Below are 16,160 nucleotides of genomic sequence, written 5' to 3'. Positions count from 1 at the left end.
AGTCTCTGTAGGCATAACAGAGGGTGCTGTTGCAATGGGCACCCCCTTCACATCACCCAGAACTCTTTGTCCGCACTTATCTCGCCTTTGTCATACACTTGCTTCTTCATGCCTTTACTTCTTCATGCCTTTACTTGGTCTGCATCTTCACATTGTGAAGGAGGCACTGGATGTGGTTATGGTAAGCTTAAGGTTAGGGATGGGGTCAAGTTGTTGCATGGGGGAAGAATAGTGGGTAGAAAAGATGGGGTTATAGGGATCTATCTCTCCCTGTAATGACCAAGAAAATGACAGGAGAAGTGACGGACTGGAGGAGTCAAAGTGTCAAAGGGGATGTATCGCACAGTAAAGGCTTACACGTTACACTGTCCAATCTCTAGTGACGTATTTCCGAAAATGGCCTCCAGGTGTACAAAGGTCTCAGTCAGTGTGCCCAGAGATAGTAGTAGAAATGACCCCTCCCCCTACTGACCTGTGGGCCGCCATTCAACGTGGACACAGGAGACTCGTCTTTCATCCACACGATCATCGGTTCAGGGATACCTGTGGCATTGCATTCCAAAGACACAGGCTTGGTGGCCAAGACAACAGCTGGGTCTGTGACGGACATGATGCTTGGGGCCACTGCAGAACGAAAGAGACAAGGTGAGAGTCACAATGCAACCTGACTCCCCCTCCCCCCCCCACACACACAGCCCATCACTCACCATGCACCTGGAGACTATACAACAGCTCAGCACTGCCTGCCACATTGGTCGCCAGGCAGCGATAGACCCCGGCATCCGAGACTTGGGTGTCATCGAGCTGCAGAAGTCTCCCGTGGTCCAGCAGGGTGATGCCTGGCATGGCAGAGAGCAGCTGGTCGCCCCTGTACCAGGACACATCTGCAGAGGGCAGGAGAAAAAAGAGAGTGTGGCCTGTGAGACAGTGGCAGCACCTCAATGTGGTGGCTCTTCCTTGCGTTACTCAGGAAACGCGTCTCGCGAGAGCGGCCCCGCTCCTCCTGCCAAGAATCCCAGCAGGCCTTGGACGCAGCACACGCTGATGCACGGTGTCTAGGACCAAGCATATGAGGAAGAACATGGAGAGTGAAGATAACTAGTCCCGCATCTGCATGTATGATAGGGATTACCGCAGAAGCTAAATAAAGAAGGAAGCATCCATCGAATGTTGAGGCCTTTACTTCTGAGACACAACAGTTACCTCACAGTGTACCACTGGACAGGTCTGCTGCGGCCGCCACACTCAGCACACACACCGCACGCTGCATTCCTGAACACTGGCAGAGCTCTCAATGTTACAGTGTTCCTGTCATTTCTTTTTCTTCATATGTCTTCTTTTAAAAATCTGCTAATTTCATTTTTTGTCTTTTGTGAAATATTTAAGTTTTTCCCCTTTGGTAAATGTGATGGGAGCTGGTCCTAGTCTGTGGTGACACCTAGAGGCCTGCAATAGTATTGGCATTGGCCTGGGCCCTAGGAGTAGCACACAGACATTGGTGTAGCAGTGACACATTGTGGCCATTCACAGTATGGTGCTGGCTGGGGAAACAGAGGAGGCCTAAAATCTGCCTCTCATTCACAGGGAACAACAGAGGAAAATACAAAGCACACAGTCCCAAGTGATGGCACTGCAGAGCCACCGGGGATGCCCAGTGATGGCACTGCAGAGCCACAGTGGTGCCAAGTGATGGCACTGCAGAGCCACTGTGGTGCCAAATGATGGCACTGCAGAACCACAGGGGATGCCAAGTGATGGCACTGCAGAGCCACCGTGCTGCCAAGTGATGGCGCTGTAGAGCCACCGAGGATGCTAAGTGATGGCACTGCAGAGCCAATGTGGTGCCAAGTGATGGCACTGCAGAGCCACCGTGCTGCCAAGTGATGGCGCTGCAGAGCCACCGGGGATGCCAAGTGATGGCACTGCAAAGCCGCTGTGGTGCCAAGTGATGGCGCTGCAGAGCCACCGGGGATGCCAAATGACGGTGCTGCAGAGCCACTGTGCTGCCAAGTGATGGCACTGTAGAGCGACCGTGGTACCAAGTGATGGCAATGCAGAGCCACCATGATACCAAGTGATGGCAATGCAGAGCCACCGGGAGCCCAAGTGATGGCACTGCAGAGCCACTGTGGTGCCAAGTGATGGCACTGCAAAGTCACTGTGGTACCAAGTGATGGCACTGCAGAGCCACCGTGGTGCCAAGTGATGGCACTGCAGAGCCACTGTGGTGCCAAGTGATGGCACTGCAGAACCACCGTGGTGCCAAGTGATGGCATGCAGAGCCACTGTGGTACCAAGTGATGGCACTGCAGAGCCAGTGTGGTGTCAAGTGATGGCGCTGTAGAGCCACAGAGGATGCTAAGTGATGGCACTTCAGAGCCACCATGGTGCCAAGTGATGGCTCTGCAAAGCCACCGGGATGCCAAGTGATGGCACTGCAGAGCCACCGTGGTACCAAGTGATGGCACTGCAGAGCCACCGGGATGCCAAGTGATGGCACTGCAGAGCCACTGTGGTGCCAAGTGATGGCACTGCAGAGCCACCGGGGTACCAAGTGATGGCACTGCAGAGCCACTGTGGTGCCAAGTGATGGCACTGCAGAGCCACCGTGGTGCCAAGTGATGGCATGCAGAGCCACTGTGGTAGCAAGTGATGGCACTGCAGAGCCACTGTGGTGCCAAGTGATGGCACTTCAGAGCCACCATGGTGCCAAGTGATGGCGCTGCAAAGCCACCGGGATGCCAAGTGATGGCACTGCAGAGCCACTGTGGTACCAAGTGATGGCACTGCAGAGCCACCGGGATGCCAAATGATGGCACTGCAGAGCCACCGGGGATGCCCAGTGATGGCACTGCAGAGCCACAGTGGTGCCAAGTGATGGCACTGCAGAGCCACTGTGGTGCCAAATGATGGCACTGCAGAACCACAGGGGATGCCAAGTGATGGCACTGCAGAGCCACCGTGCTGCCAAGTGATGGCGCTGTAGAGCCACCGAGGATGCTAAGTGATGGCACTGCAGAGCCAATGTGGTGCCAAGTGATGGCACTGCAGAGCCACCGTGCTGCCAAGTGATGGCGCTGCAGAGCCACCGGGGATGCCAAGTGATGGCACTGCAAAGCCGCTGTGGTGCCAAGTGATGGCGCTGCAGAGCCACCGGGGATGCCAAATGACGGTGCTGCAGAGCCACTGTGCTGCCAAGTGATGGCACTGTAGAGCGACCGTGGTACCAAGTGATGGCAATGCAGAGCCACCATGATACCAAGTGATGGCAATGCAGAGCCACCGGGAGCCAAAGTGATGGCACTGCAGAGCCACTGTGGTGCCAAGTGATGGCACTGCAAAGTCACTGTGGTACCAAGTGATGGCACTGCAGAGCCACCGTGGTGCCAAGTGATGGCACTGCAGAGCCACTGTGGTGCCAAGTGATGGCACTGCAGAACCACCGTGGTGCCAAGTGATGGCATGCAGAGCCACTGTGGTACCAAGTGATGGCACTGCAGAGCCAGTGTGGTGTCAAGTGATGGCGCTGTAGAGCCACAGAGGATGCTAAGTGATGGCACTTCAGAGCCACCATGGTGCCAAGTGATGGCTCTGCAAAGCCACCGGGATGCCAAGTGATGGCACTGCAGAGCCACCGTGGTACCAAGTGATGGCACTGCAGAGCCACCGGGATGCCAAGTGATGGCACTGCAGAGCCACTGTGGTGCCAAGTGATGGCACTGCAGAGCCACCGGGGTACCAAGTGATGGCACTGCAGAGCCACTGTGGTGCCAAGCGATGGCACTGCAGAGCCACCGTGGTGCCAAGTGATGGCATGCAGAGCCACTGTGGTAGCAAGTGATGGCACTGCAGAGCCACTGTGGTGCCAAGTGATGGCACTTCAGAGCCACCATGGTGCCAAGTGATGGCGCTGCAAAGCCACCGGGATGCCAAGTGATGGCACTGCAGAGCCACTGTGGTACCAAGTGATGGCACTGCAGAGCCACCGGGATGCCAAATGATGGCACTGCAGAGCCACTGTGGTGCCAAGTGATGGCACTGCAAAGCCACCGGGATACCAAGTGATGGCACTGCAGGGCCACTGTGGTGCCAAGTGATGGCACTGCAGAGCCACCGTGGTGCCAAGTGATGGCATGCAGAGCCACTGTGATACCAAGTGATGGCACTGCAGAGCCACTGTGGTGCCAAGTGATGGCGCTGTAGAGCCACAGAGGATGCTAAGTGATGGCACTGCAGAACCACAGTGGTGCCAAGTGATGGTGCTGCAGAGCCACCAGGGATGCCAAGTGATGGCACTTCAGAGCCACCATGGTGCAAAGTGATGGCACTGCAGAGCCACTGTGGTACCAAGTGATGGCCAGCAGAGCCACTGTGGTGCCAAGTGATGGCGCTGTACAGCCACAGAGGATGCTAAGTGATGGCACTGCAGAGCCACCGTGGTGGCAAGTGATGGCGCTGCAGAGCCACCGTGGTGCCAAGTGATGGCGCTGCAGAGCCAACATGGTGCCAAGTGATGGCACTGCAGAGCCACCCTGGTGCCAAGTGATGGCATGCAGAGCCACTGTGATACCAAGTGATGGCACTGCAGAGCCACTGTGGTGCCAAGTGATGGCACTGCAGAGCCGCTGTGGTGCCAAGTGATGGCACTGCAGAGCCACCGTGGTGCCAAGTGATGGTGCTGCAGAGCCACCGAGGATGCTAAGTGAAGGCACTGCAGAGCCACTGTGGTGCCAAGTGAAAGCACTGCAAAGCCACCAGGGATGCCAAGTGATGGCACTTCAGAGCCACCATGGTGCCAAGTGATGGCGCTGCAAAGCCACCGGGATGCCAAGTGATGGCACTGCAGAGCCACCGTGGTACCAAGTCATGGCATGCAGAGCCACTGTGGTACCAGGTGATGGCACTGCAGAGCCACCGTGGTGCCAAGTGATGGCACTGCAGAGCCACTGTGGTGCCAAGTGATGGCACTGCAGAGCCACTGTGGTGCCAAGTGATGGCATGCAGAGCCACTGTGGTGCCAAGTGAAAGCACTGCAAAGCCACCAGGGATGCCAAGTGATGGCACTTCAGAGCCACCATGGTGCCAAGTGATGGCGCTGCAAAGCCACCGGGATGCCAAGTGATGACACTGCAGAGCCACTGTGGTACCAAGTGATGGCACTGCAGAGCCACTGGGATGCCAGTGATGGCACTGCAGAGCCACTGTGGTGCCAAGTGATGGCACTGCAAAGCCACCGGGGTACCAAGTGATGGCACTGCAGGGCCACTGTGGTGCCAAGTGATGGCACTGCAGAGCCACCGTGGTGCCAAGTGATGGCATGCAGAGCCAGTGTGGTACCAGGTGATGGCACTGCAGAGCCACCGTGGTGCCAAGTGATGGCACTGCAGAACCACCGTGGTGCCAAGTGATGGTGCTGCAGAGCCACCAGTGGTACCAAGTGATGGCACGGCAGAGCCACTGCAGAGCCACCGTGGTGCCAAGTGATGGCACTGCAGAGCCACCGTGGTATCAAGTGATGGCACTGCAGAGCCACCGTGGTGCCAAGTGTTGGCGCTGCAGAGCCACCATGCTGCCAAGTGATGGTGCTGCAGAGCCACTGTGCTGCCAAGTGATGGCAATGTAGAGCGACTGTGGTGCCAAGTGATGGCGATGTAGAGCTACTGAGGATGCTAAGTGATGGCACTGCAGAGCCACTGTGGTGCCAAGTGAAAGCACTGCAAAGCCACCAGGGATGCACGTGATGGCACTTCACAGCCATCATGGTGCCAAGTTATGGCGCTGCAAAGCCACCGGGATGCCAAGTGATGGCCCTGCAGAGCCACCATGGTACCAAGTGATGGCACAGCAGAGCCACCGGGATGCCAAGTGATGGCACTGCAGAGCCACTGTGGTGCCAAGTGATGGCACTGCAAAGTCACTGTGGTACCAAGTGATGGCACTGCAGAGCCACTGTGATGCCAAGTGATGGCACTGCAGTGTCAGGAATGTTGTGGATACTCTGTTCGTTGGAAGGGATGAGGCCAGTGGAGAAAGGAGCGGATGCGGCTGCATCGCAGGACTTACCTGGGTCTGGGCTGCCTGAGGCTAGGCACTGGAAAGACACTGGGTGGTTCTCCAGCACCGTCTGGTTCACCTCTGTGGATTCAATGTTTGCGGGCACTGCAAAAGAAAGGGGTGTAAGTCAGTGAGGTCTAGGAGGAAGTCACAGTGCACGGTTTTACAGCATGATGCACAGTGCACATATTGTGGTTACAAATCCGACTGGTGTACACATCACAGATCACTTCCCATTCAGACTCCTGCACCCCACACAGCAGCTCTGCATGTAAGCCACTTCAGTCCCATTGAGAACTTCTCATACCTGCACAGCCCAAGAATCCACAGAGCCTCACCTCTGTGAACAGAGCTCCAGCCCCTCGTCTCCTTCTCTCCTATCACCCCGGACGTGGTCACTAGAGTTGTCCGCTCCATGAAGGCCTCACAGTGCCTTCACACCAGTATCTATGGACAGGGAGTGGGCAGCTCACACAAAGCCTTCCCAGCCTAATCTATGGACAGGGAGTGAGCAGCGCACACCCAGCCTTCCCAGCATCATCTATGGACAGGGAGTGAGCAGCTCACACACAGCCTTCCTACCCTCATCTATGGACAGGGAGTGAGCAGCTCACACACTGCCTTCCCAGCCTCATGTATGGACAGAGAGTGAACAGCTCACACACAGCCTTCACACCAGAATCTATATCTATGGACAGGGAGTGGGCAGCACACAAAGCCTTCCCCGCCTCATCTATGGACAGAGAGTGAACAGCTCACACTCAGCCTTCACACCAGTAGCTATGGACAGGGAGTGGGCAGCTCACACACAGCCTTCACACCAGTAGCTATGGACAGGGAGTGGGCAGCTCACACACAGCCTTCCAACCAGTATCAATGGGCAGGGAGTAAACAGCTCACATACAGCCTTCACACCAGTAGCTATGGACGGAGAGTGGACAGGGAGTGGGCAGCTCACAGAGAGCCTTCACACCAGTATCTATGGACAGAGAGTGAACAGCTCACATACAGCCTTCACAGCGGTATCTATGGGCAGGGAGTAAACAGCTCACACACAGCCATCCCAGCCTCATCTCTGGACAGAGTGTGAACAGCTCACACACAGCCTTCACACCAGTATCTATGGACAGGGAACGGGCAGCACACACACAGCCTTCGCACCAGTATCTATGGACAGAGAGTGAACAGCTCACACAGGCTCCCCAGCAGTATTTATGGACAGGGAGAAAGTAGCTCACAAACAGCCTTCACAGCAGTATCTATGGACAGGGAGGGAACTGCTCACACAGCCTTTCCAGTCTCATCTATGGACAGAGAGTGAACAGCTCACACACCGCCTTCCCAGCCTCATCTATGGACAGGGAGTGGGCAGCTCACACACAGCCTTCCCAGCATCATCTACGGACAGGGTGTAAGCAGCTTCCACAGCCTCCCCAGCAGTAGCTATGGACAGGGAGTGTGCAGCTCACACACAGCCTTCACACCAGTAGCTATGGACAGGGAGTGGGCAGCTCACACACAGCCTTCCCAGCCTCATATATGGACAGAGAGTAAACAGCTCACTCACAGCCTTCACACCAGTATCTATGGACAGAGAGTGAACAGCTCACACACAACCTTCACACCAGAATCTATATCTACGGACAGGGAGTGGGCAGCACACAAAGCCTTCCCCGCCTCATCTATGGACAGAGAGTGAACAGCTCACACACAACCTTCACATCAGTATCTATGGACAGAGAGTGAACAGCTCACATACAGCCTTCACACTAGTAGCTATGGACAGGGAGTGGGCAGCTCACACACAGCCTTCACACCAGTATCAATGGGCAGGGAGTAAACAGCTCAGACACAGCCTTCCCAGCCTCATCTATGGACCGAGAGTGAACAGCTCACACACAGCCTTCACACCAGTATCTATGGACAGGGAGTGAGCAGCACACACCGCCTTCGCAGCCTGATCTATGAACAGAGAGTGAACAGCTCAGACACAGCCTTCACACCAGTATCTATGGACAGGGAGTGGGCAGCTCACACACCGCCTTCCCAGCATCATCTATGGACCGGGAGTGAGCAGCTCACACACCGCCTTCCCAGCATCATCTATGGACCGGGAGTGAGAAGCTCACACACAGTCTTCACACCAGTATCTATGGACAGAGAGTGAACAGGTCACACACAGCCTTCACACCAGAATCTATATCTATGGACAGGGAGTGGGCAGCACACACAGCCTTCCCAGCCTCATCTATGGACAGAGAGTGAACAGCTCACATACAGCCTTCACACCAGTAGCTATGGACAGAGAGTGGACAGGGAGTGGGCAGCTCACAGAGAGCCTTCACACCAGTATCTATGAACAGAGAGTGAACAGCTCACACACAGCCATCCCAGCCTCATCTATGGACAGAGTGTGAACAGCTCACACACAGCCTTCACATCAGTATCTATGGACAAGGAGTGGGCAGCACACACACATCCTTCACACCAGTATCTAAGGACAGGGAGTGGGACGCTCATACACATCCTTCCCAGCCTCATCTATGGACAGAATGTGAACAGCTCACACACAGCCTTCACACCAGTAGCTATGGACAGGGAGTGGGCAGCTCACACACAGCCTTCCCGGCATCATCTATGGACAGAATGTGAACAGCTCACACACAGCCTTCACACCAGTAGCTATGGACAGGGAGTTGGCAGCTCACACACATCCTTCCCAGCCTCATCTATGGACAGGGAGTGTGCAGCTCACCACAGCCTTCCAAGCATCATCTATGGACAGAGAGTGAGCAGCTCACACACAGCCTTCACACCAGTATCTATGGACAGGGAGTGGGCAGCTCACCACAGCCTTCCCAGCCTGATCTATGGACAGAGACTGAACAGCTCACACAGGCTCCCCAGCAGTATCTATGGGCACGGAGAGAGTAGCTCACACACAGCCTTCACAGCAATATCGACTGACAGGGAGGGAACAGCCCACACAGCCTTCCTAGCCTCATCTATGGACAGAGGGTGAACAGCTCACACACAGCCTTCACACCAGTATCTATGGACAGGGTGTAAGCAGCTCACACAGCCTTCACACCAGTATCTATGGACAAGTAGTGGGCAGCTCACACACTGCCTTCACACCAGTATCTATGGACAGGGAGTGGCAGCACACAAAGCCTTCCCAGCCTCATCTATGGACAGAGAGTGAGCAGCTCACACACCGCTTCCCAGCCTCATCTATAGACAGGGAGTGAGCAGTGCACACCGCCTTCCCAGGCTCATCTATGGACAGGGAGTGAGCAGCTCACAGACAGCCTTCACACCAGTATCTATGGACAGGGAGAGGGTAGCTCACACACAGCCTTCCCAGCCTCATCTATGGACAGAGAGTGAACAGCTCACACACAGCCTTCACACCAGTATCTATGGACAGGGAGTGTGTAGCTCACACACAGCCTTCACACCAGTATCTATGGACAGGGAGTGAGCAGCTCACACACAGCCTTCCCAGCCTCATCTATGGACAGAGAGTGAACAACTCACACACAGCCTTCACACCAGTATCTATGGACAGGGCGTGTGTAGCTCACACACAGCCTTCACACCAGTATCTATGGACAGGGAGTGAGCAGCTCACAAACAGCCTTCCCAGCCTCATCTATGGACAGGGTGTAAGCAGCTCACACACCGCCGTCCCAGCCTCATCTATGGACAGAGAGTGAACAGCTCACACACCGCCTTTCTAGCCTCATCTATGGACAGGTTGTAAGCAGCTCACACACCGCCTTCCCAGCATCATCTATGGACAGAGAGTGAACAGCTCACACACCGCCTTCCCAGCCTCTTCTATGGACCGAGAGTGAAGAGCTCACACACCGCTTCACAGCCTCATCTATGGACAGGGAGTGAGCAGCGCACACCGCCTTCCCAGCCTCATCTATGGACAGAGAGTGAACAGCTCACACACCGCTTCACAGCCTCATCTATGGACAGAGAGTGAACAGCTCACACACCAATTCACAGCCTCATCTATGGACAGGGAGTGAGCAGCACGCACCACCTTACCAGCCTCATCTATGGACAGAGAGTGAACAGCTCATACACAGCCTTCACACCAGTATCTAAGGACAGGGAGTAGGAAGCTCACACACATCCTTCCCAGCCTCATCTATGGACAGAGAGTGAACAGCTCCCACACAGCCTTCACACCAGTATCTATGGACAGGGAGTGGGCAGCTCACACACAGCCTTCCCAGCCTCATCAATGAACTCAGAGTGAGCAGCTCACACACAGCCCTCACACCAGTATCTATGGACAGGGAGTGTGCAGCTCACCACAGCCTTCCAAGCCTTATCTATGGACAAAGAGTGAACAGCTCACACAGGCTCCCCAGCAGTATCTATGGACAGGGAGACAGTAGCTCACACACAGCCTTCACAGCAATATCTACTGACAGGGAGGGAACAGCCCACACAGCCTTCCCAGCCTCATCTATGGACAGAGGGTGAACAGCTCACACACAGCCTTCACACCAGTATCTATGGACAGGGAGTGGGCAGCTCGCACACAGCCTTCACACCAGTATCTATGGACAGAGAGTGAACAGCTCACACAGGCTCCCCAGCAGTATTTATGGACAGGGAGAAAGTAGCTCACAAACAGCCTTCACAGCAGTATCTATGGACAGGGAGGGAACTGCTCACACAGCCTTTCCAGTCTCATCTATGGACAGAGAGTGAACAGCTCACACACCGCCTTCCCAGCCTCATCTATGGACAGGGAGTGGGCAGCTCACACACAGCCTTCCCAGCATCATCTACGGACAGGGTGTAAGCAGCTTCCACAGCCTCCCCAGCAGTAGCTATGGACAGGGAGTGTGCAGCTCACACACAGCCTTCACACCAGTAGCTATGGACAGGGAGTGGGCAGCTCACACACAGCCTTCCCAGCCTCATATATGGACAGAGAGTAAACAGCTCACTCACAGCCTTCACACCAGTATCTATGGACAGAGAGTGAACAGCTCACACACAACCTTCACACCAGAATCTATATCTACGGACAGGGAGTGGGCAGCACACAAAGCCTTCCCCGCCTCATCTATGGACAGAGAGTGAACAGCTCACACACAACCTTCACATCAGTATCTATGGACAGAGAGTGAACAGCTCACATACAGCCTTCACACTAGTAGCTATGGACAGGGAGTGGGCAGCTCACACACAGCCTTCACACCAGTATCAATGGGCAGGGAGTAAACAGCTCAGACACAGCCTTCCCAGCCTCATCTATGGACCGAGAGTGAACAGCTCACACACAGCCTTCACACCAGTATCTATGGACAGGGAGTGAGCAGCACACACCGCCTTCGCAGCCTGATCTATGAACAGAGAGTGAACAGCTCAGACACAGCCTTCACACCAGTATCTATGGACAGGGAGTGGGCAGCTCACACACCGCCTTCCCAGCATCATCTATGGACCGGGAGTGAGCAGCTCACACACCGCCTTCCCAGCATCATCTATGGACCGGGAGTGAGAAGCTCACACACAGTCTTCACACCAGTATCTATGGACAGAGAGTGAACAGGTCACACACAGCCTTCACACCAGAATCTATATCTATGGACAGGGAGTGGGCAGCACACACAGCCTTCCCAGCCTCATCTATGGACAGAGAGTGAACAGCTCACATACAGCCTTCACACCAGTAGCTATGGACAGAGAGTGGACAGGGAGTGGGCAGCTCACAGAGAGCCTTCACACCAGTATCTATGAACAGAGAGTGAACAGCTCACACACAGCCATCCCAGCCTCATCTATGGACAGAGTGTGAACAGCTCACACACAGCCTTCACATCAGTATCTATGGACAAGGAGTGGGCAGCACACACACATCCTTCACACCAGTATCTAAGGACAGGGAGTGGGACGCTCATACACATCCTTCCCAGCCTCATCTATGGACAGAATGTGAACAGCTCACACACAGCCTTCACACCAGTAGCTATGGACAGGGAGTGGGCAGCTCACACACATCCTTCCCAGCCTCATCTATGGACAGGGAGTGTGCAGCTCACCACAGCCTTCCAAGCATCATCTATGGACAGAGAGTGAGCAGCTCACACACAGCCTTCACACCAGTATCTATGGACAGGGAGTGGGCAGCTCACCACAGCCTTCCCAGCCTGATCTATGGACAGAGACTGAACAGCTCACACAGGCTCCCCAGCAGTATCTATGGGCACGGAGAGAGTAGCTCACACACAGCCTTCACAGCAATATCGACTGACAGGGAGGGAACAGCCCACACAGCCTTCCTAGCCTCATCTATGGACAAAGGGTGAACAGCTCACACACAGCCTTCACACCAGTATCTATGGACAGGGTGTAAGCAGCTCACACAGCCTTCACACCAGTATCTATGGACAAGTAGTGGGCAGCTCACACACTGCCTTCACACCAGTATCTATGGACAGGGAGTGGCAGCACACAAAGCCTTCCCAGCCTCATCTATGGACAGAGAGTGAGCAGCTCACACACCGCTTCCCAGCCTCATCTATAGACAGGGAGTGAGCAGTGCACACCGCCTTCCCAGGCTCATCTATGGACAGGGAGTGAGCAGCTCACAGACAGCCTTCACACCAGTATCTATGGACAGGGAGAGGGTAGCTCACACACAGCCTTCCCAGCCTCATCTATGGACAGAGAGTGAACAGCTCACACACAGCCTTCACACCAGTATCTATGGACAGGGAGTGTGTAGCTCACACACAGCCTTCACACCAGTATCTATGGACAGGGAGTGAGCAGCTCACACACAGCCTTCCCAGCCTCATCTATGGACAGAGAGTGAACAACTCACACACAGCCTTCACACCAGTATCTATGGACAGGGCGTGTGTAGCTCACACACAGCCTTCACACCAGTATCTATGGACAGGGAGTGAGCAGCTCACAAACAGCCTTCCCAGCCTCATCTATGGACAGGGTGTAAGCAGCTCACACACCGCCGTCCCAGCCTCATCTATGGACAGAGAGTGAACAGCTCACACACCGCCTTTCCAGCCTCATCTATGGACAGGTTGTAAGCAGCTCACACACCGTCCTTCCCAGCATCATCTATGGACAGAGAGTGAACAGCTCACACACCGCCTTCCCAGCCTCTTCTATGGACCGAGAGTGAAGAGCTCACACACCGCTTCACAGCCTCATCTATGGACAGGGAGTGAGCAGCGCACACCGCCTTCCCAGCCTCATCTATGGACAGAGAGTGAACAGCTCACACACCGCTTCACAGCCTCATCTATGGACAGAGAGTGAACAGCTCACACACCAATTCACAGCCTCATCTATGGACAGGGAGTGAGCAGCACGCACCACCTTACCAGCCTCATCTATGGACAGAGAGTGAACAGCTCATACACAGCCTTCACACCAGTATCTAAGGACAGGGAGTAGGAAGCTCACACACATCCTTCCCAGCCTCATCTATGGACAGAGAGTGAACAGCTCCCACACAGCCTTCACACCAGTATCTATGGACAGGGAGTGGGCAGCTCACACACAGCCTTCCCAGCCTCATCAATGAACTCAGAGTGAGCAGCTCACACACAGCCCTCACACCAGTATCTATGGACAGGGAGTGTGCAGCTCACCACAGCCTTCCAAGCCTTATCTATGGACAAAGAGTGAACAGCTCACACAGGCTCCCCAGCAGTATCTATGGACAGGGAGACAGTAGCTCACACACAGCCTTCACAGCAATATCTACTGACAGGGAGGGAACAGCCCACACAGCCTTCCCAGCCTCATCTATGGACAGAGGGTGAACAGCTCACACACAGCCTTCACACCAGTATCTATGGACAGGGAGTGGGCAGCACACAAAGCCTTCCAAGCCTCATCTGTCATCTGACACAGCCCTCTCCATGCTCCACTCTGCTATATCTGTTACTCTTGATATCCTTGCCCCCGCCATGAGAATCCGCCTGAAGCCCAAAGCCAAATGTAACTCCTGGTATGACTCGGATCTCGCCACCCTAAAACGCAAGTGCAGGGTTGCAGAGAGGAAATGGCGTGCTTCATGTTCATCCTCTGACAAACTGGCCTGCCGCCTGCTCCAAAGGCAGTATCGGCTCTCCGTTCTCACCAAGAAGAGAGCCCTTATCCAAGCCCGCATCTCTGCGGCATCTAACAACTCCGCCAAACTCTTTAAAATCTGCAAGGAGCTGGCCAACCCTGTTGCAGTCTCTACCTCTCCTGTCCCCTCCCAGGCCCTCTGCACTGCTTTGGCCTCTCACTTCATCTCTAAAACTCAGGACATCCTGTCCTCGCTCTCCTCCTCTCACCTCCCTCCCTCCCTTCCCGGCTCTTCCTCTGGCCCTTCTGCAGTCACCCCTCCTCCCTCTTTCTCTGCCTTTCCACTTTTCTCTGCTGACGATGTCTCCAGACAAGTCCGATCTATGAAAGTCTCGTCTAAACAGGTTCACCCCTGTTCCTCCAAAACTATCAAGGACCACATCGACTCCCTGGCTCCTGCCCTGGCTGACTTTTGCAACCACTCCTTCGCCTCTGGAGTCTTCCCTTCCCCCCTCAAGCACTCCCTTGTGCACCCTCTTCTCAAGAAACCCTCTTCCGACCCCTCTTGCCCGGCTAACTATCGCCCTATCTCCATCACTCCCTTCCAGGGCAAGATCCTGGAGAAGCTGGCCATCTCCCAGCTTAACCTCCATGCTGAATCTGTTGGTAGTCTTCATGACCATCAATCTGGTTTCAGAGCTGCCAGAAGCATGGAAACTGCTCTCCTGAACATCCGTGAAGACCTGCTCTTGAACCTCGATTCCAACACTCCGTGTGTTCTCATTCTGCTCGATCTCTCCTCTGCCTTTGACACTGTCAACCATGCCATCCTGCTCAACCGTCTCTGTGAAAACCTGGGTATCACTGGTCAGGCTCTGGCGTGGCTGACCTCTTTCCTTTCAAATCGACCCTCCCAGGTCCAACTGGGGTCCTTCCTCTCCGACATCTTTTTCTCCACCTGTGGTGTCCCCCTGGGATCTAATCTCTCTCCCTGGCTGTTCAACCAGTATCTGGCACTCCTTGCCCACCGCATCGCCGCTCTCTGCCCTAATTTCCAGTGCTACGCGGACGATACCCAGCTCATTTTCAGACTACCCTCAGCCTCCCCCTCTCCTTCCCTCATCTCTGACTGTCTGTCTGCTATCCAGGAATGGTGTGCCGCCAAAGACCTCTGCCTTAATGCCAGTAAGACTGAGATTCTACTCATCGGTACACCCACTCCCTCCTTCCCTGCAGCTCTCTGGCCTGCCTCCCTTGGCCCCCTCCCTGCTCCTACCTGCAATGCAAAAAACCTTGGGGTCATCTTCGACTCCACACTCTCCTTCTCTCCTCATATTTCTGACGTCGCTAAGAAGTCACACTACCAGCTGCACCTCCTCAGAGGTATTCTTTCCTTCCTCTCTTTCCCCCAGAAGCTCACTGCCTCCCGAGCCCTGGTTCTCTCGAAGCTGGATTACTGTAACAGCCTCTACCTTAATCTGCCTGCCTCCACTCTCCGCCCTCTGCAACTCATACAGAACAGAACTGCGAGACTTGTCCTTGGCCTCAAGCCCAGGGACCGTATCTCTCCAGGACTGAAATCTCTACACTGGCTCCCAGTGGCTGCGAGGATAAAGTTCAAAACCCTCTGCATTGTCCACAAGGCCTTCTGGGGCGTTGGTCCTAAATACCTTCAACTCTCTCTTCCCAAATATCTTCCTTCCCGAGCCCTTCGCTCATCCGCCTCCATCTCCCTCAGGGTCAGCCGCTTCTCGAAGCAACGAGTTGGGGGTAGATCTCTCTCCGCGGCAGGGGCCTCCCTCTGGAACAGCCTTCCTGCCTCCCTGAAACTTGAGGAGAACCATCTCCGGTTCCGGAAGCACCTCAAAACCTTCCTCTTTGCCTCTGCTTTCTCTCTCCCTCTCCCCTGCTGAACAGCTAATATTCTTCACTGAAACTGCACTGATTCTGCAACTGGACCACTCTTAACGGCCTCGGTCCTGGGCCCAGCCACTCTCCACTTGCACTGATGCCCTGGAACCCCTCTG

The 16,160-nt window shown here is 54.8% G+C and overlaps 1 protein-coding gene across 2 annotated transcripts in view; it reads right to left on the bottom strand.

Moving 5' to 3' along the window:
* HMCN2 (hemicentin 2) overlaps window positions 1–16,160 on the bottom strand; it is a 936,787-nt gene that overhangs the window by 448,995 nt on the left and 471,632 nt on the right. For both annotated transcript variants that reach the window (XM_069609262.1, XM_069609261.1), the window contains 3 exons: window positions 6,064–6,159; window positions 708–884; window positions 473–624 (listed from right to left, as the gene is read on the bottom strand). In XM_069609262.1, the coding sequence (XP_069465363.1) occupies window positions 473–624; window positions 708–884; window positions 6,064–6,159 (425 nt within the window). The remainder of the gene's footprint in view (window positions 1–472; window positions 625–707; window positions 885–6,063; window positions 6,160–16,160) is intronic.

This window comes from Ambystoma mexicanum, chromosome 8 (assembly GCF_040938575.1).
Source record: "Ambystoma mexicanum isolate Mex_15411 chromosome 8, UKY_AmexF1_1, whole genome shotgun sequence".
In the NCBI taxonomy this organism is placed as follows: domain Eukaryota; kingdom Metazoa; phylum Chordata; class Amphibia; order Caudata; family Ambystomatidae; genus Ambystoma; species Ambystoma mexicanum.
The sequence above is the reverse complement of the archived record's forward strand: the minus strand, read 5'-3'. Positions and strand labels throughout refer to the sequence as shown.